The sequence below is a fragment of the Berghia stephanieae genome, chromosome 1 (genome assembly GCF_034508935.2).
Source record: "Berghia stephanieae isolate SIO BIC M18660-M18661 chromosome 1, UCSD_Bste_1.3, whole genome shotgun sequence".
NCBI lineage: Eukaryota > Metazoa > Mollusca > Gastropoda > Nudibranchia > Aeolidiidae > Berghia > Berghia stephanieae.
Window position 1 is genome coordinate 107,849,424 of NC_088360.1, and position 19,659 is coordinate 107,869,082.

At 33.7% G+C, this 19,659-nt stretch overlaps 1 protein-coding gene across 2 annotated transcripts in view; it reads left to right on the forward strand.

Annotated features, from left to right (window-relative positions):
* The window catches only part of LOC144962685 (uncharacterized), a 63,930-nt gene that overhangs the window by 27,429 nt on the left and 16,842 nt on the right, over positions 1-19,659 (forward strand). For both annotated transcript variants that reach the window (XM_078895823.1, XM_078895824.1), the window contains exons 25-40: positions 24-196; positions 1,142-1,372; positions 2,067-2,156; positions 2,722-2,861; positions 3,555-3,718; positions 4,943-5,206; positions 7,635-7,717; positions 8,389-8,974; positions 9,596-9,821; positions 10,646-10,776; positions 11,575-11,686; positions 12,729-12,868; positions 13,363-13,516; positions 14,804-14,927; positions 16,450-16,594; positions 18,057-18,185. In XM_078895823.1, coding sequence (XP_078751949.1) covers positions 24-196; positions 1,142-1,372; positions 2,067-2,156; positions 2,722-2,861; positions 3,555-3,718; positions 4,943-5,206; positions 7,635-7,717; positions 8,389-8,974; positions 9,596-9,821; positions 10,646-10,776; positions 11,575-11,686; positions 12,729-12,868; positions 13,363-13,516; positions 14,804-14,927; positions 16,450-16,594; positions 18,057-18,185 — 2,892 coding nt within the window. The remainder of the gene's footprint in view (positions 1-23; positions 197-1,141; positions 1,373-2,066; positions 2,157-2,721; positions 2,862-3,554; positions 3,719-4,942; positions 5,207-7,634; positions 7,718-8,388; positions 8,975-9,595; positions 9,822-10,645; positions 10,777-11,574; positions 11,687-12,728; positions 12,869-13,362; positions 13,517-14,803; positions 14,928-16,449; positions 16,595-18,056; positions 18,186-19,659) is intronic.

Sequence of the window (19,659 nt, forward strand, 5' to 3'; positions counted from 1 at the left end):
TTCTTTCATTTTCCATAATTCAGCCGAAAATGAAGATCCAGATTCCTGCTCAGCTGATCATTCTGTCCCTGTGGCTTTTGGAAAATAAATACAGACAAAACAGAGAGGACCGCTATGTCAGGGGGTCGAGTGGAGGCCGCAGAGGTCGAAGGTTAAGCAGAAGTCCTGCCAGGAAGCAGACCCCGAGTCCAAATAGGTAGGACTTGATATCAATGAAGTTGACATTTAACATTTTTAACTTTTTCATAAATGAATTTGTTTATGTATTTTATTTATTTTTTTTTTTTGTGTGCATTTCTTTAGAGTTTTTTGGTTTTTTTCTTTTTTAAAAAGGAAAAAGTTGACAACATTATAAAAATTGCTGTAAATGTTCACCTGGGACATTTAGAAGTTATTTACATGAGCTTGTATATAGCGCAATATTCACTAAACATGCTCAAAGTGCTGTATAAATCACTTTTTCTGGCCAACAGCAACACGTAATATGTAGGACGTGACATATCAGTTAGGCGATTTTACAATTTTTTTCTGACAGAGACAATACTGTAAACGGCCAGGTTCTCATTTTACATCTTAGTATGGTTAGAGAATGTGAATAAAGAGCCTTTTCCAAGGACTCAGCTATGCACTCGAAAATGATTGTCATACCACAAGACCAAATAGCTGCACAGTTCTCTGTTTTTTTTTTTTTTTAAATGTGTTTGATTGTTTGTTTGACTTTTGTTTTTTTTTGTTTTATGAGAAAGTTTTTCTTTTAATTTTAACTCTAAGATTGTTTGTACTTTATATTTTTTCACTCAATGAAGTAAATTCTGGCATGAATGGTTATGTCTTACTCTTCTATCTTTTTTATTTTTTGTTTTTTAAATTGAGCTTTTATATAGCGCAATATCCACTAAACATGCTCAAAGCGCTTTACAAGGGGTCCCTGGCCAACAGCAACACTTAACATTAAGGACAGGACATGACGCCTGTTAGGTGATATTACAATTTTTTCGGACAGAGACAATGCTGTTGATGACCAGGTACTCATTTTACACCTGAGTACGGTGAGAGAATGTGAGTAAAGAGCCTTTTTTTTAATTAATCCCTATTTTTTTCTTAATTTATTAATAATTTTTTTTTTTTGTCAATTAAATAGGATGACGAGATCTCAAACACCACCGCGATATCCAGGTGAGAAGTTCTTGTACTCCCATCCCGGTAGACGTTCTGTGACTCCACCCACCCCGCAACAGGTCGTCGGATCCAGACATTCGTCCCCAGCTGATAAAACAGACAGCCATGTCCAGGAAGCCCTAAGGCAGTCCCTGGTTGCATCCTCTCTGGAGCAGAATCAGATCATTGATGCGTACACACAAGTCTTAGATGGGTAGCTACGTTTTTTCTTTATTCTAAAACTTCAAACAAAATCTTTCAAAGCCAATATTTCGAGCTGGATAATAATAATAATAATAATAATAATAATAATAATAATAATAATAATAATAATAATAATAGTAATAATAATAATGATAATAATAATAATAATAATAATAATAATAATAATAATAATAATAATAATAATATATGATGATGATGATGATGATGATGATGATGATGATGATGATGATGATGATTATGATGATAATAATGATGATGATGATGATGATGATGATGATGATGATGATGATGATAATAATTATAGTAATAATAATAATTATAATGATAATAAATAATAATAATAATAATAATAATAATAATAAAATAATAATAATAATAATAATAATAATAAATAATAATAATGATGATGATGATAATAATAGTAATGATAATAATAATAATAATAATGATAATATAATAATAATAATAATAATAATAATAATAATAATAATAATAATAATAATAATAATAATAATAATAATAATAATAGTAATGATTATTCCATTATTCTCCATACACATATCAGTACTTTCAATAAATGTTTATTTATGTCATTTAAAAATAACAAAATTAACACTGATCCTTTTTTGACGGGTCAGATTTTCATCGAATCATCTTTCATCGTTTTACATTCTTTCCACCAGACCTGAGGATAGCAGCTCTATTGGTGTCAGCTCCCTGGCCTCTGATGAGTTGGACGGGGATTTGAAAAATACTCTAAATGCACTCAGAGGGTAAATTATTATTTATTATTTTAGTTACAACATGTGTTGAATATCCCAATAGTTCAATTGGTAGAGCACTCGTTTCATACACAAAGGGACCGAGATCGACTTAGGGTGAAGTTGAGGTTTTTTATCAGACCCAGACCCCACTGTCCACTCAGCAGTGATTGGCTAACTGGGTCTGTTAGATCTTCTGGAAAGTACTTTTCGATAAACTTGCTTGCATCCTATTTAGATGTGGCAAATAACTGCTATTGTTCATTTCACACCATAGAAAGTTAGATAAACCGGCTCCATGGGCCAAATGGCTATGTGCAGCTATGTGCTGGGTTCGAGCCTCGCTCGGTGAATTCTCTTATCGTACTCAAGTGTAAAATGAGTACCTGGCCGTCAACAGGGTTGTTTCTGTCCGAAAAAATTGTAACATCGCCTAACAGGCATCATGTCCCATCCTACATGTTAAGTGTTACTGTTGACCAGGGCCCTCTGTAAAGCGCTTTGAGCATGTTAGTGGATATTGCTCAATTATTATTTTTTTAAATTAAAAATTTTTACTTCTTTTTTCTTTTCATAGAAACAGCCCCACGTCCAAGGAGAACTCTGCACTCAATAAAGTCATTTATCCCAAGGATGAATCCCCCGAACGTGGAAATCAAATGGCACCGGTGCCCAAGGAAACAAGCACTCCCTTGAAGGAAGCAAGAGGAAAAGAAAGTAAGCAACAGGGAGCACCTGCGTTTGTCATTATTTTGCTTTTATTTAACTCCTATTTATTATAGGTTTGGGCAGTCCCACCATCCAACATGAATTCCGTAAAACTGTGTGGACAGTACCACCGTCCAGTACCACTGACTACATAAACATTCCTTTCAAATTCAAACTGTCTACTAATCTCTCACATAAATCAAAATATATTAACATACACTGCATCAATTTATAGATCTTTTTAAAAAATCTTTAATTAGATATAGGGTTAGTTCCATTTATTATTAACTAGTGTGAAATTTAAGATCATAGGGCTCAGAAATCTCAACAAAATTATTACCACATCATAAGAGTTGATATTCTATTTTTCTAACGTGTTATCAAACACTATGCATACCTTTAAATGAAAATAACAGCTTCAAAAAAGAACAAAATACCAACCACAGAACAATTCTGAGTCAGAACTTTTTCTGATTGTATTTTGTTCATTGTGAATGCTGTTACATCGCGTTTTATACATTTATTTTTTTTTACAGACCACAGGTTCTGGCATCCTAGCATTCAGTTAAAAAATGAATGCAAAGTTCAGAAGAAGAAAAAAACATTTTACGAACATTTGCATTTCATTATTTCCCATCATTGATGACTACGAATAAATAAACATTATCTTTAACGTGAACATTTTTACTTTTTTGCTTGCAGAGCCTCGGACCCCAAGCCTTTCACCCCCACCCCCCAGCATTAGCAAAGACAACAGCCACAGCCAATCACATTCCAAGGCTGTTCCTCGTCCAGCCAATGACGGAGATGGGATTGCTGGTCAACTGCAAGGAATCATCAGGGATGAATTGAGAAGGATCATGGAAGTTAGTTTATGGTCTCATCATCATCATCATCATCATCATCATCATCATCATCATCATCATCATCATCATCATCATCACCATTATTATTATTATTATCATTATTATTATTATTATTATTATTATTATTATTATTATTATTATTATTATTATTATTATTATTATTATTATTATTATATTATTATTATTATTATTATTATTATTATTATTATTATTATTATTATTATTATTAGTAGTAGTAGTAGTAGTAGTAGTAGTAGTAGTAGTAGTAGTAGTAGTAGTAGTAGTAGTTAGTAGTAGTAGTAGTAGTAGTAGTAGTAGTAGTAGTAGTAGTAGTAGTAGTAGTAGTAGTAGTAGTAGTAGTAGTAGTAGTAGTAGTAGTAGTAGTAGTGGTGGTTGTAGTATTATTATTCTTATTATTATTATTGTTATTATTATTATTATTATTATTATTATTATTATTATTATTATTATTATTATTATTATTATTATTATTATTATTATTATTATAGTAGTAGTAGTAGTAGTAGTAGTAGTGTGTATAGTAGTGTAGTAGTAGTAGTAGTAGTAGTAGTAGTAGTAGTAGTAGTAGTAGTAGTAGTAGTAGTAGTAGTAGTAGTAGTAGTAGTGTAGTAGTAGTAGTAGTAGTAGTAGTAGTATAGTAGTAGTAGTAGTAGTTGTTGTTGTTGTAGTTGTTGCAGTTGTATTATTATTATTATTATTATTATTATTATTATTATTATTATTATTATTATTATTATTATTATATTATTATTATTATTATTATTATTATTATTATTATTATTAATAATATATATAATAATAATAATAATAATAATAATAATAATAATAATAATAATAATAATAATAAAAGAAGAAGAAGAAGAAGAAGAAGAAGAAGAAGAAAGAAGAAGAAAATAAACATAAAAATAATAATAATAATAATAATAATAATAATAATAATAATAATAATAATATAATAATAATAATAATAATAATAATAATAATAAGAATAAGAATAAGAATAATAATATAAAATAGTATAATAATAATAATAATAATAATAATAATAATAATAAATAATAATAATAATAATAATAATAATAATAATAATAATAATAATATAAATAAAAATAAATATAGTAATAATAATAATAATAATAATAATAATAATAATAATAATAATAATAATAATAATAATAATAATAATCATCTAATATTCCATTGGTCCAGCACCGGAGTGTTCTTGCCATGATTGGAGCTCTAGACGATGGCAATCCACCATCCCTTCCGCCTGCACCTACCAGACCATCTGGCAGATCCCAGCATCAACAACAACAGGTCAATGAGGATGTGTTTTATCCTGAAAACCAAACGCCCAGTCTATCCTCCCCCAAGCCACGAGGCAGAAAAGGTAGCAGAGATAAAGAAGAAGTCCACGTGAGAACTGCTTTGTCAGAATTGCAAAACCTTCAGGCAGGAAACGTCCAGGTATGGCCAGGAAGACTTTTGTTGATAAAGAATATCTTTTATTTTGAATTAATACTTTCTATAACCTATCTGGAATGGATACAAGGAAGGAGTAATCAAGGCTATGTTGTCCAGTGGTATGGCACTCGCTTGCAGATCGGAAGGTCCTGAGTTCGAGCCTCGTTTGGCGCATAGTTGAGTCCTTGGAGAAGGCTCTTTACTCACATTCTCTCACTGCACTCAGGTGTAAAATGAGTACCTGGTCGTTAACAGCGTTGTCTCTGCCCGAAGAAAAATTGTAATTTCGCCTAACGGGTGTCATGTCCCGTCCTAAATGTTAAATGTTGCTGTTGGCCAGGGACCCCTTGTAAAGCGCTTAGAGCACTTCAGTGGATATTGCGCTGTATAAAAGCTCAATTTTTTTTTAAGGCAACGAACAATAGAAAGAGTTAGAAAGGCATGATGGCCCACGCTTGGAAGCAAGGGCACCAGATGATTATAACCAATCATTGATAATCTCACCAAGAGAATGAATATGTAACGAATCCTTTTAGAATTTTTCCCCTTATCTTAGACTGAATGATAATTACAATGACATACAAATACAATACTTCTTCTTCCTTCCTTCTTCCTCTTCAAGCTGAAATTTCCTCGTGGAATCCTCATCAGCTCAGCATTCACAATTGTTTTACTGGGAGTTATCCAAGTTGTTCCACAGTCTTATAGTTGAGGGCAGAAACGAGTGAAAATGGCAATCCACTCTAGATTGTGGCAACATAAATTTGCCAGGTTTCCTCTTGTTTGGGGTCCTGATAGCTCAGTTGGTCGAGCACTCGCTTCACATGCAAAGGGGCTAAGATCGATCCTGGTGCAGTCGAGGTTTTTTTCTGACCCTCCTGTCCACCCAGCAGTGAATGGGTAGCTGAGTCTGTTAGATTTGGTGGAAAGTACTTTCCAAAGGATAGCGAGCAATTGTTACTGTCCTTTTCATGCTATAGAAACTGGGATAAGCTCCAGCTTCAATGGGCCGAATGGCTCTGAAGGACTACTTCCTCTTGTTTGGTTGGAGGCCCTGACTGTAATGGCAACCTGATCTGGTTTTTCTGGCTTTTGTAAAATACATTTAGCTTATTGTTATTATCTTAATTATATTAATAGTTCACCATTATGGTCTGGTTCCTTTTTAAAAATATTCTAAAGATAAGATATAGGGGGAAAAAACAATCTTTGTCATGACTAGTATTTTACTAACACTTGTTGTGCAGATTCATTGTCTGTGACAGAATTTGAGAGGGATCTTGGTGTTATATTTAACCTATTTTTAACACATACATATCAATGATTTTATCACTAAGTCTAATCGTTTGTTAGGAGTAATTTATAGAAGTGTTTACATAATATTATGATAAAAATATGTTTGTATCATTGTAGAATTTCAATTGGTAGATTAGTGCTTGAATATGGAAATTGTGTCTGGAGTCCCATCACCAAAAAACAACTACAAAACAATAAGTATTGAACATGTGCTAAAGGCGACTGACAAGATTGCTTCTTAGATTAGATTATATACTCTAGATCTCCCAAGTATAAAATATAGAAGGCTTCGCGAGGATTTAATTCAGCTATATAAAATTATTCATTCTCTGTACGACCTGGATTTAACAGTCCTGTTTCTTTTACAAGAGGTAATACATTAAAACTTTATAATTCAAGATATAAAACTAAATTTAGGCAAAATTCTTTAGTTCACCGTATAAGTTTAACATTGGAATAGAACATTAAATTTTAATTTAAATTATTATAATTATTATATTATTATTATTATTATTATTATTTATTATTATTATTATTATTATTATTATTATTTATTATTATTATTATTATTATTATTATTATTATTATTATTATTATTATTATTATTATTATTATTATATATTATTATTATTATTATTATTATTATTATTATTATTATTATTATTATTATTATTATTATTATTATTATTATTATTATTATTATTATTATTTATTATTATTATTATTATTATTATTTATTATTATTATTATTATTATTATTATTTTATTATTATTATTATTATTTATTATTTTATTATTATTATTATTATTATTATTATTATTATTATTATTTATTATTATTATTATTTATTATTATTATTATTATTGTTGTTGTTGTTGTTGTTGTTGTTGTTATTATTATTATAAAGAGAAAGATTACAGTAAAGAATTATATGCAGTGCCCAAACACACACAGCTTTCTGCACTACTTTTCACATTTATTTACCCACCTGTTTTTAGATAACGTTTCATTATACTCAGTTGTCATCGTCAGGCTTTTATTTTTCAAATATCACGTTGATTTATCACTCCTCTGATAACCCACTGAATAATAATTATCACTCATTCAATTTTCTATTGATTTTATACTTGCCAGTCACAACAGACTGACCCAAGACCTGGCAAAATGCCGTTGTTGTATTTGCCCAAAGAACCTTCTCACAGACCGCCTTACCACAGGTTGGTTTTTACTTGTTAGTTGTATGTCTGAGTGTATAGTTTTATGATATCAATTAAATATTTAACAAATAACATTTAAAGGAACGTTTCTGTAAAATATAATTATAAAGTAAATTTATCGTAATAGTGTCTTGCACAAAAATTAATATATAAGCTTAAAAAAAATAACAACAAAAAAACAAACTTGAAACAAAAAACGTTTTGGACTCAAAACCCTTCTTCAGCCGATAAGTCTGTCTGTATTATATGTGATGTATTAACGCTTTTACTGTTTTTATTTATCATCTGAAGAAATTTTTTAAAGCCCGAAACATTCTGTGTTTGATGTTTAGTTCTTTTTTGATGATATCACATTCATTTTTAATATTTTATTTTACAATCCACAGGTTCTAGTCACTTAGCATTCATCATGATAATGTTATTGATTTTGTTAGATTCAATGAAATTCAATGAATGCATTCTGTGCTTTTTGTAAACATTGTTTTCCAAAGTTTGTTTTTTTTAATGAAAAAGAAATTGTCAGATTTATTTTCATTTGAAAGGTTCATTATCACTAATAGATTAGAATGAAACAATTTTGCTTATCAGCGAACTTGACATATTTTCCCTGCCTGATTCACGAGATCTGCCATTTTGATGTTAACTGCGTTCATATCTTTTCAATTCCACAGTCAAGAGAATTCCACCAGCAACGACCTCCACCTTCCACACCTACCAAGGTCTGCATGGACGTCTGAGAACCAATACCCACCCTCAATGATCCACCACCCCCACCACCCCAGCAGTACGACAGTCGCCCCGCCCCTCCTCCACATCCATCCTCAAAATTCTGCCCCCCAACCCTTCTCCAACTTTAGACAATTTCTATCCAGGCTTCCCCCACCGACACACCCATCCCCTTTTACCCAGTCATCTCAACAAGCACTTCACCCCCCACCACCTGAACATGTGCCCCCACCCAATAATTTCTTCTCTCACCACCGACCTCCACCACCTCCATATGAAAATCGGTCATTACCGTTCTTATCCCAGGGAGCTGATAGTTCATCAACTGGATTTCCTCTATTAAAACTTTTACCCCAAGGAGCCGACTATGATAAAGTGGCACGAAAGCGTGAGGAATTGCTGAAGGGTTTTCACGACAAAGTTTTCCAGGACAGAGAAAAAGCTGAAAGGGAAATCACTCCTCATCAACTGCTTCAACTGCAAAGACCTGTCCCTGATCGGGAAAGGGAGAAAATTCAGATGAAGTCTGAGGTATATTTTTCTCCATGACTTTATTTATATAGATAATCAGGGAAAATTTAAACTAGCTGATGTTGAAATTTTATATTTTATTTTATTTTATGTATTTTGTTAAATTCTAATCTTCCAGATAAAAACTGAAAAATAGCGTGTTAGAATCATTGCTAAGTTCTCTCACTCACTCACTCTCTCACTCACATACTCATTTCTATTACCCAGTGGTTGTCGGGGTGAGAGGGCAGGGAGGGGGGAGGGATGCTGCTTCACAATCTGGTGCCAGTCATCTTAGTCATTCTCCATCAGCTCAAATAACATCAAACCTGTCCATTCCTTGATATATTTTGTCCTACCACATTTTCTTTTATCTTCCTTTTCCCCATGGACCTTCCACCATTCCTTGCACGAGCTGTCATATCTGACAAATTGTCCAAACCATAAGTTTCTTTGCTTTAACGATTGCAAGCAATGGCTTATATCTTCCTGCCAGGTTGCTCAAAAACAAATCAAAAAGTTGTTAGGTTTAGATCCAAGTGAAGAGTTTAAGAATATTTGATCCTTATTATCTTTAATTTGTTTTCACCAGCACTTATATTGATTCTATTCTATTGTCATATCTGCTTTTTTATTATACAGTCTGTGCAGTATGAATCTCAGAGGGCATCATCCATAGAGCAACCGGCCTCAGTTCAAAAACAGAGAGTTGAAGCTACAGGGGAAGAAGAAGAAGCTTTAGAAAATACTCAGGAGGGAGTTGCATCAATTAAAAGTACCCAAGAAGTGTCCGAGGCTGAAGCAGCAGCAAGGCGTGTTTCTGCCCAAGAGGAAGTTCCTATCAGTGATGGCTTTGCTTTACCAAGAGGTTTGTGCTTTTCTCTCTCTTGTTTTTTTTTTTTAATTTGTATTTATTTTTTTTTAAACTTGAGCCTTTATAAAGCGCAATATCCACTAAACATGCTGAAAGCGCTTTCCAAAGGGTCACTGACCAACAGCAACATGTAACAAGTAGAAAAAGACATGACACCTGTTAGGCGATATTAACAATTATTTCGGACCGAGACAATGCTGTTAACGGCCAGGGACTCATTTTACTCTGAAGTACGGTGAGAGAATGTGAGTAAAGAGCCTTTTTCAAGGACTCAACTATGCGCCGAGCAAGGATCGAACCCAGGACCTTCTGACCCGAAAGTGAGTGTCAACAAGACCACAAAGCCGTACTACAATATAAAGTATTATAAATTGTGTGGCTATGTGGTTTCATGACATGAGACTCACCTTCAGGTTCTAGTCCCTTCTGAGCAGAGTATAGATAAAGTCCTTGGAAAAGGCTTTTTACTCACATTCTCTCACCATACTCAGGTGTATAATGAGAATCTGGTGTATTGTTGAGTCCTTGGAAAAGGCTCTTTACTCACATTCTCTCACTGCACTCAGGTGTAAAATGAGTACCTGGCCATTAACAGTGTTGTCTCTGTCCGGAAAAAAATGTAATCTCGCCTATCAGGCATCATATCTCGTTCTACATGTTCAGTGTTGCTGTTGGTCAGGGACCCTTTGTAAAGCGCTTTGAGCGCATTTAGTGGATATTGCGCTATATTAAAAAAAGTTCAAGTTATTAAAATAATTGAAGAAAATCATCATTTGGATTAGCATTTTCACATTTTATACTTTTGTTTTTGACTTCAGGTGTTTTTGACAGTTATCTTAAGCTTGGAGAGCAGCTTGTTGGACCAGAGGTAAATTCGACAAATGCAGCTTTCCAAATGAAAATGGCACAGGCCATGCAGAAAGAACTTGAGAGGAAGATCAGAGCAAAGGTAATATATTTAGTCTATTTTTGATGAAAATATTAAATAATTAAAATCCTTATACATCCCTTTTATGAAAAATAAGTATGCGGATATATGTGCGACTATATGGTCTTGTAATATGACACTCATCTTTGGATTGGAAGGTTCTGGGTTCGCGTCCTGCTATAAGCGGCGCATAGTTGAGTCTTTGGAAAAGCCTTTTTACTCACATTGTCTCACCGTAATCAGGTGTAAAATGAGTACCTGGCCATCGCTTAACAGGTGTTATGTCTCATCCTACATGTTAAGTGTTACTGTTGGCTAGTGACCCCATGTAAAGCGCTTTGAACACGTTTAGTGGATATTGAGTTATAAAAAAGTTCATGTTTTTATTTATTTTTTTTTTTTAATGTATAAAACTGTGTCATAGGTTGGTTTTGTAACATTTGCTACACAAATACCCCAATTGTAAGTCATTTCGAAGGTACGAGGGTTATATTGATGCTTTGTATATATTCAGACAGAGGCAGATGTGCATTTCTAAATGTTCAGTTTACTCATCTTTGACCTTGACATTGAGTGTCATCTACATTCCAGTAACTTCTTTTAGTCCTTCAGAGCCATAAAGCCTATGGACCTGGAGTTTGTCCCAGTTTCTATAGCGTGAAAGGGACAATAGCAATCGCTTGCTATCTTTGGCTCAAAGCCAGGACCTTCCGATCCAAAAGCGAGTGTCATACCACAAGACCACAAAGCCGAACAATTCGCTGTATTTACATGGATTAATTTTAATATTTAATTACCAATGTTGTCATTTAATTTCAGGTTGATTTCAGCACGATGACACAAGAGCACGTTGACTCTTCTATGCTGACCGACCCCACGATGGAGGTGATTCGTACTGCTGAGGCTGCCACCTCTATCACGAAGGACACTGGTAATTCCTTATCATTTCATTCTCATCAGTGAAAGAAATAAATAAACTTATCATGAACACTTATTTATCATGAACTGGGGACAGTGTGGCTCAGCGGTACGGTCTTTGCTTCGCACTTAAAAGGGTACAGAGTTCGACTACCCACCTCGTTGTATGGCCTTGAGCAAGTCACCTCACCCTAGCTCACTTTGCGGTGCTGCACTGCGGCTAATGCCTGGGTTATTCCAGTCTTCCCTTTCAATAGACCCTAAAGACAAATTTCCCCTTGTGGATGAATAAAGGGAATTTTATTTATTTATTTATTTATTTATTTATTGATTGATATATTTATATAGCGGGATATCCACTAAATGTGCTGAAAGCGCTTTACAGAGGGTCCCATGCCAACAGCAACACACTTAACAATTTTGGACGAGACATGATTCTAGTTTGTCAATATTACATTTTTTTTTTGGAAAGAGACAGTGCTGTTAACGGCCAGGTACTTAGTTTACACCTGAGTATGGTGAGAGAATGTGAGTAAAGAGCCTTTTCCAAAGACTCAACTATGCACTGCTCTTAGATGCCAGATATGAGATGAACATTTGATATCATTGTTGTCCTATCCTCTCACATCCTTTGATCGGTCTCAGAAAGTCAATGCTTATTTTATTTATCTCTTCAGTTTATGTCTTGAGACCTGTCATCAAAAACGTAACTTATTTCGTATATTTTTTTTACTGTAAATTCAATTCTCAGCTATAAGTCTTAAATATTTTACAATAAATTCAATTTTCAGTGTATGTCTTATATTTTTTAAAAATAGATTGTATTTTTAGTATAGTTTTATATTTGTTACTATAAATTCAAGTTTGAATGTATAAACCAATCCGACATAATACTTCTTTACTCCGTGATACACATTAGGAAAATATTGTCATTATACCGTCACTATACTATTTTGTATTTTAGAAATATAACTTCAATCTGTTGCCTCAGATTGCTTTCAATTCATCTATACTTGTTGAGTTTGATTCTCTTCTCAAATTTGAAACTCCCACAGGTGTTGATCCAATCCAAGAAGCAGTGAACGAGTACAATTTGAAGCGACATAACAACCTCATCCCACCTGATATCTTTATGGGTCTTCGCTTCAATGAGCAGGATGTGCAAACTGGGGTTGCTGCACCGTCTGACGACAATGTGAGTTTGGTTGATTAGATACGACTATCGATAGATACTACATATCAAAAACATTGAATAAAGAGGATATTAAGATGTCTAAAAAATCTTTGCCATTTGAAACAGGTTGATCAGCTGTTGTAACCTGTCAAAAGTAATGATTGGATTTAAAAAATTAGATTTCATTGTTTTTTAAAAAATTGTTTTTGTTTTTTTCTAAAAATTATTTAACATCTTTTAAGGTAAATAATAATTGTTTGTTAAAATTGTATAGATATCAAAATGGTCTATTTGATTTTTTTTTAAAGGATATGTTTTGATTTACTTTTGTTTTGTTTGTTTTGTTTTGTTTGGAGGAGTGGTTATTTGTTTGATGTTTTTCTGATGTTTTTTTGGTTTAAAAAAAAAGGAATTTTTGTTTGTTTGTTTTGGTTTATTTTGATTTTGGTTTATTATTGAAGATATATTCTTTTCAGTGACTAACTCATCATTTGTCAATAATTATATTTTCACAGAGACGCGGAAGAGCCTATCTCAATGTCGTCGATATCCGGGCATCATCGGTTCTCAAAGACATTCCAGAGCGATCTGAGAGAGCAGAGCCGTTAGACAAGGATGAGATGATGGAATCTGCTGTCATCACGTCGGAACAAACGTCTAGACAGATGGGTATGTCAGGGGGGTTTTGTTGTCATTTTTAAAGAAATTTTTTTTAAAAATTGGATTAAAGTATAAAAAGCAGAAGTTAAATAATATATTTGGCTAAATATATTCCCTAATTATGCATTTTTCTTAAAATGTACCTAATGTTGATTTTTTAAAAATGTTTGTGTGTGAGTGTGTGTATGTGTGTGTGAATTATAGGTGTTTTTAACATGTTCTTGAAATTACTATTTCAAGCAATTTATTCATAGACAGTCTGAAATTGATAAATCAGGAAAAGAAAAACCCCCAAAACACTTGAGCTTTTATTTAATGCAATATCCACTAAACATGCTCAAAGCACTTTACATATCGTCCCTGACCAACACCAACCTGTTGCATGCAAAACGAAACAAGATGCCTGTTAGGCGATATTACAATTTTTTCTGGACAGAGACAATGCTGTTAATGGCCAGGTACTCATTTTACACCTGAGTAAGGTGAGAGAATGTGAGTAAAGAGCCTTATCCAAGGACTCAACTATGTACCAAGTGAAGCTCGAACTCAGGACTTTGTGATCTGAAAGCGAGTGTCATACCACATAGCCGCAATTGATCCAAGAGATTCTTTGTTATTGAATGGGCAAAGATCTACCCAGATATGATACATGGGGGAACAGTAGAAAGCTTTGTCTACAAAGGTCAACGACATAGATATATAAGACAATATAGTTTTTATGTGAGAGTTATTCAGCTGTGAAATCGTATGCCCAGAAAGTTTGAATTTGTCCAAAAATAGACTTGACTAATATTGGCAGGAGCAAGATATACTATATGACTTCAGACAAAAAATCAACACTGGCCGTATAAGTACCTGGCCTGATAAAATAACAAATGGAGTTTAACAAAGAGGGTCTATAAGAACCTGTGCTGGAAATCATCACTAAGTATCCTTTTGTATTCATCCCATAATGTGCAAGAATTTGTTACATAAGCGGCAGTGCCATCTATACCCCTGCCCAATAGGCCAACGTAAAATCTCATAACTATAGGGAATGAGATTAGCGGAAGAGTAGCGTCCCTTGATTGGACGTCACCCATAGTCTGTGACGTCACCGGCGGGAAAAGTTATTAGAGAGAGAACGTCATGTTGGTTGTGCGCATGCGTCTCTCGTCCTCGCTTCCGGTGAAAACGGCTTGAGACACTTCAAAACCAAATTGACGTTCTCTCTGTAAGGTGACGTCCAATCAAGGGATGCTACTCTTCCGCTAATCTCATTCCCTATTAACATGTCTTTGTTTTTTCCCCCTGCAGCTGCATTAGAATCGACTCTCAGAGACAAAATTGGTGCCAGACCACATGAGATGCAAAGACCACTTGGTCAAGATGCTGTCACTGTTCGTCTCTTTGATCAGCTCAAAGCTGGAACAGCTGATTCGTGAGTAACTTTTAGTCAATTCTTCTCTCAGATTACAATGCAGGAAGTTGGGTCTGTTAGATCTGGTGGAAAGTACTTATACCAAGCAATTGCTTTTGTCCATTTCACACTATTGAAACCGGGAAAAACTCCAACTCCAAGGGCCTAATATTTCTGAAAGACTATTTGGGTAAATAAAGGGAAATTTACTCATTTTAAATAAATATATTTACTTTTTTATAACATATTCCATTTCAAATCTAGTCTTGTCATACAAACTTTGTCAGAACTAAAGAGAACCTGTTAAGAATACTTGACACTTCTGACTTTTAAGTTTGTTTAAGTTATGTGCCATAGACATTTGTCTTGCCTGATACAGGCATATTTTTATCGTGTCTTGTCATATTTATATTTTAGAAATTAAACAGAATGCAACATTAATTAGATCGTATTATACAGAAGAGCAAGTAGAATTTAACCAAACAATAATTTTTAAGTGTTTTGAGCACATTTAGTATATATTGCACTATATAAAAGCTCAAGTTGTTTTGTTTTTAAAATTTTTTTTCTGTTTTTTTTTTAATTTATTAATTATAGGCAAAGCAATTTTTAACATTATAATTTCCACTTGATCTGAAAATATTTGGGGGCCACAATAGCTTAGTTGGTCGAGAGTAACTTTCTTCACATGGAAATAAGGGGGGTAGCTGGATCTGTTAAGATATGGTGGAAAGAACTTTGTTATAGAATAGCTACTTATCCAAAGATTGCAATTGTCCATTAGATGCTATAGTGCACATGATAAGTTCAGGCTTCATCGGTCTTATTGCTCTGAAATGCTTTTTTTTGTTTTGTTTTTTTTGTTTGTTGTGGAGATCATTTATTCACTTTTGTTGAATTTTAGTAGCATGGAGAGGTATTATCCTCCACTGTATGAAATCATCATTTTTTGACTCATTTCTAATTTACTTTTTTGGCTACTTGTTTGGCTGTGTGGTCTTGAGGACTGGAAGATCCAGGGTTCAAGTTCCAATCTGTGCAACACAAAGTTGAGTCCTCGGAAAAGGTTCTTTACTCACATTCTCTCTCTCCATACTCAGGTGTAAATTGACTACCTGGCCATTAACAGCTTTGTCTCTGTTCGAAAAAAAATTGTGATATTGCCTAACAGGCGTCATGTCTTGTCTTACATGTTAAGTGTTTCTGTTGCCTTGAGAACCCCTTGTAAAATGTTTTGAGCACGTTTAGTGGATATTGCGCTGTATAAATGCTTATCTTTCTTTGGGTTTGGATTCAGCGTGGCTCTGCGGTTCCGTCTTTGCTTCGTACCCGAAAGGTACCGAGTTTGATCACCTGCCGCTGCGCTGTGTGGCCTTGAGCAAGTCACCTTGCCTTAGCTTAATTTGCAGTGCTGCACTGCGGTTGACGCCTGGGTTATTCCAGTCTTCCTTTGGAATAGACCTTAGAGACAAATTTCCCCTGTGGGATAAATAAAGGGAAATTTTTTCTTTAAAAAAAAAGTTTTTATTATTATTCTTTACAGAGTTTCAGTGGCTGTTCTTCCACGTAGCAGCAGCTCTCAGCCCAAATCGGCCATGATCAGAAGACTGCGAGACATGTCCGACCAAATCAAGGCCATCGATGAAATGTCACAGAACATCGAACGGGACTTCAAATCCTCACACCTGGTACCCAAAATATACCTTTTGTTATTTTTGAAAATTTTTCTGCATTTTTAACTCTCTCCTTCACAACCATTTTGGGGATCCCGATTAGTCCAGTTGGTAGAGCACCCACCTCACACGCAAAGGGACTGAGATCAATCCCTGGTGCAATTGATATATTTTTTCTGACCCCCACTTTCCACTCAGCAGTGATTGGGTAGCTGGGTCTGTTAGATCTGGCAGAAATTACCTTGCGATAGACATCCACGGTGGATGGCTTCGATTGCAAAGCTACTCTCTCACGGCCAGGCGGAGTTGTCGCACCAGTAAGGTCGTGGGTTCGAGCCCCCCATTGCCCCAGAAATTTTTATTCTCTATTGTCTTCTGGCACTTTTCTACTCACTCCATTCCTCGTTATTATAGACATTTGTACCATTCTGTTTGACAATGACAAATTTGTTTGCTTCTTATGTGCACAAAAAGATTTTTAATCTGTTTGTCACCAAAATTTCTTATTGTACTTGTAAAAATAAAAGCCTTTTCCAAAGACTTAAAACCAGAGTGTTGAGACTGGAATAAGAACTCATGCATCTCATTTACAGACCGAATTGACAGGTCGTTTCACTCAAATAAATCATCTCTCACAAAGAACGTTTTATTGGTGTTTTCTTGCTACGCACTCCCCAGAAGAAATAAATTAAATGCAGTTAAAAGCCTTTTATCATCATCTGTCCCCTCCATTTGGAATAAATTACCTTTTGAGATTACAAATTCAGAATCCAAGGAGGCATTCAAAAGCAATCGAAAAACATATTCTAACTTTAGAAAATATTTGCTTGATTTTTTTAATTTTTTCATGTATTCCTATGTTGATAGCGTCTTAAATATTGAATATGTAACCATCTGTATCTATAGTAATTGTTTAATAATGTGTATTAATTAATTAATTAAGTATATATATATATATATATATATATATATATATAATATATATATATATATATATATATATATATATATATATATATATATATATATATATGTATATATATATATATAATATTTATATTCTTTTATCAATTTTTGTAAAACACCTAGAGCTCATATTGCATGAGATGTTGGTGCTATATTATTATTATTATTATTATTATTATTATTATTATTATTATTATTATTATTATTATTATTATTATTATTATTATTGTTATTATTATTATTATTATTGTTATTATTTTAAACAATCTATCTACTTATTTCATATTTTTCATGTTTTGTTTTTTTTACATTCCTCTTATGTAGTATGTATGGCTATATGTATTGTTTATTTGTTGTTGTTTTTGTTTTGCTCATGTTTTACTTAGTATCATCCCGTACCATATATGTTCCATTCTTATCTCTTTGTAAGATAAAAAGAAAAAAAGAACAAATATGATGTGAACTGTATACACATTTCCTGTGTATTTGATTATTTATTATTTTTCCTCAGCTGCTGAATACGATTCAGGATGTGAACGAGTCCATATCCATCTCAAGGTCAGGCTCGCCCACTCATCCCCGTCGAAAGGCCAGTCCAAAACGTCACAAAGAACTCAGATATTCTTATGAAGATGAGGAGGTTTGTTTCTTGAATACATGTTTTCTATGTCGTTTTTTGTTTTGTTTTGTTTGATTGTTTTTTTTTTTGTTTTTTGTTTTTGTTGTTTTGTTGTTTTTTTTTTGTTTTGTTTTTTTTTTTTTTTGGGGGGGGGGGGGGGGGAGGGTTTTTAGTTTTTGGTTTTATTTTTGTTTTGTTGGGGGTTTTTTTCTATTCTCTAAATTAATGTTATCCATAAACAATTAAGTGTTACTTTCTAGACATATTTTCTTCCCATCATTGTGGTGTAGGGAAATGAACATTTTAATACACTGCAAAAATTGTCTATCACAATGATAAATATGTTGGTCTGATTCTGTTTTCTTTGAGTTGGAAAAATTTGATTTAGTTCTGGTTGAAGAAGGAAGAAAAATGAAACAAAAAAAAATGTTGTAGTAGTAGTAGTCCTTCAGAGCGATTCGGTCCATGGAGCTGGAGTTTTTTCCCAGTTTCTGTAGGGTGGAACAGACAATAGCAATTGCTTACTACAGTTTGGATAGGATGCTAGTCAATCACAAAGTACTTTCCACCAGATCTAACAGACACAGCTACCCAATCACTGCTGGGTGGACAGAAAAAATCTCGACTGCACCCGGGATCAATCTCAGTCTCTTTGCTTGTGAAGTGAGTGCTCTACCAAGTGAGCTATTGGGAACCCTCTCATATTTGTGACCCACCGTATCAAAGCGGTATTATGTCGGGATCCACTCTGTAAGGGAAATTGAATTCATTGCCACAAATATCCAACTGGGGTTTAATTTCTGTACGTTATGGTGGAGTATAAAGACTATTTCTTGCATTGCAAAAACTTCTAAGCTCCAATTTCTCATCATTCTATCTCTAAATTCACTTTTTGGGGTCTGAATCATCCCGACATAATACCGTTTTGAGACGGAGGGTCACATTTGTTAATTTGTGTAGATCTTTTTCTTTGATGTACAAGATTATGGAGATAGGATAATCATAGTTTGAAAAGACATCTGAGAGTGTTTCTTGAATTATGAATTTTTTTTTTTTTACATTTGTCTGAAAATAGATCCTCGATCATGGAACACTGATATAATTGAATCGATGTGTACATATATAAAGGTCTGACATTCGAGACCTTCAAATAAGTTCACATCGATTTCTGGGTGGGGATCCTGACCTCCCATAGTGGGCAGGGAGGAACTTACTGTGTCTTCTATCCCCCTATATCTGTTTTCCAACATGCTTTCTGTCTTTGTCTTGGAATGAGATTACTTGGTTTTGTCCAGGCCCTGGCCGGATACTCTAGATGGAAGGGAAGCAGTCAAATGTATAGTTAGAATTCTGGGAGATGATATTTTTTTGTCTTATAAATCATCTCTCTGTTATGCACTGTGTTATTTTTGTTTACATATTATATATGATTTGTAAACATTTGAGTGTATTCCACTTTGTGGGGATCTGTGCTCGTGTCTGGGTGAGACTTTTA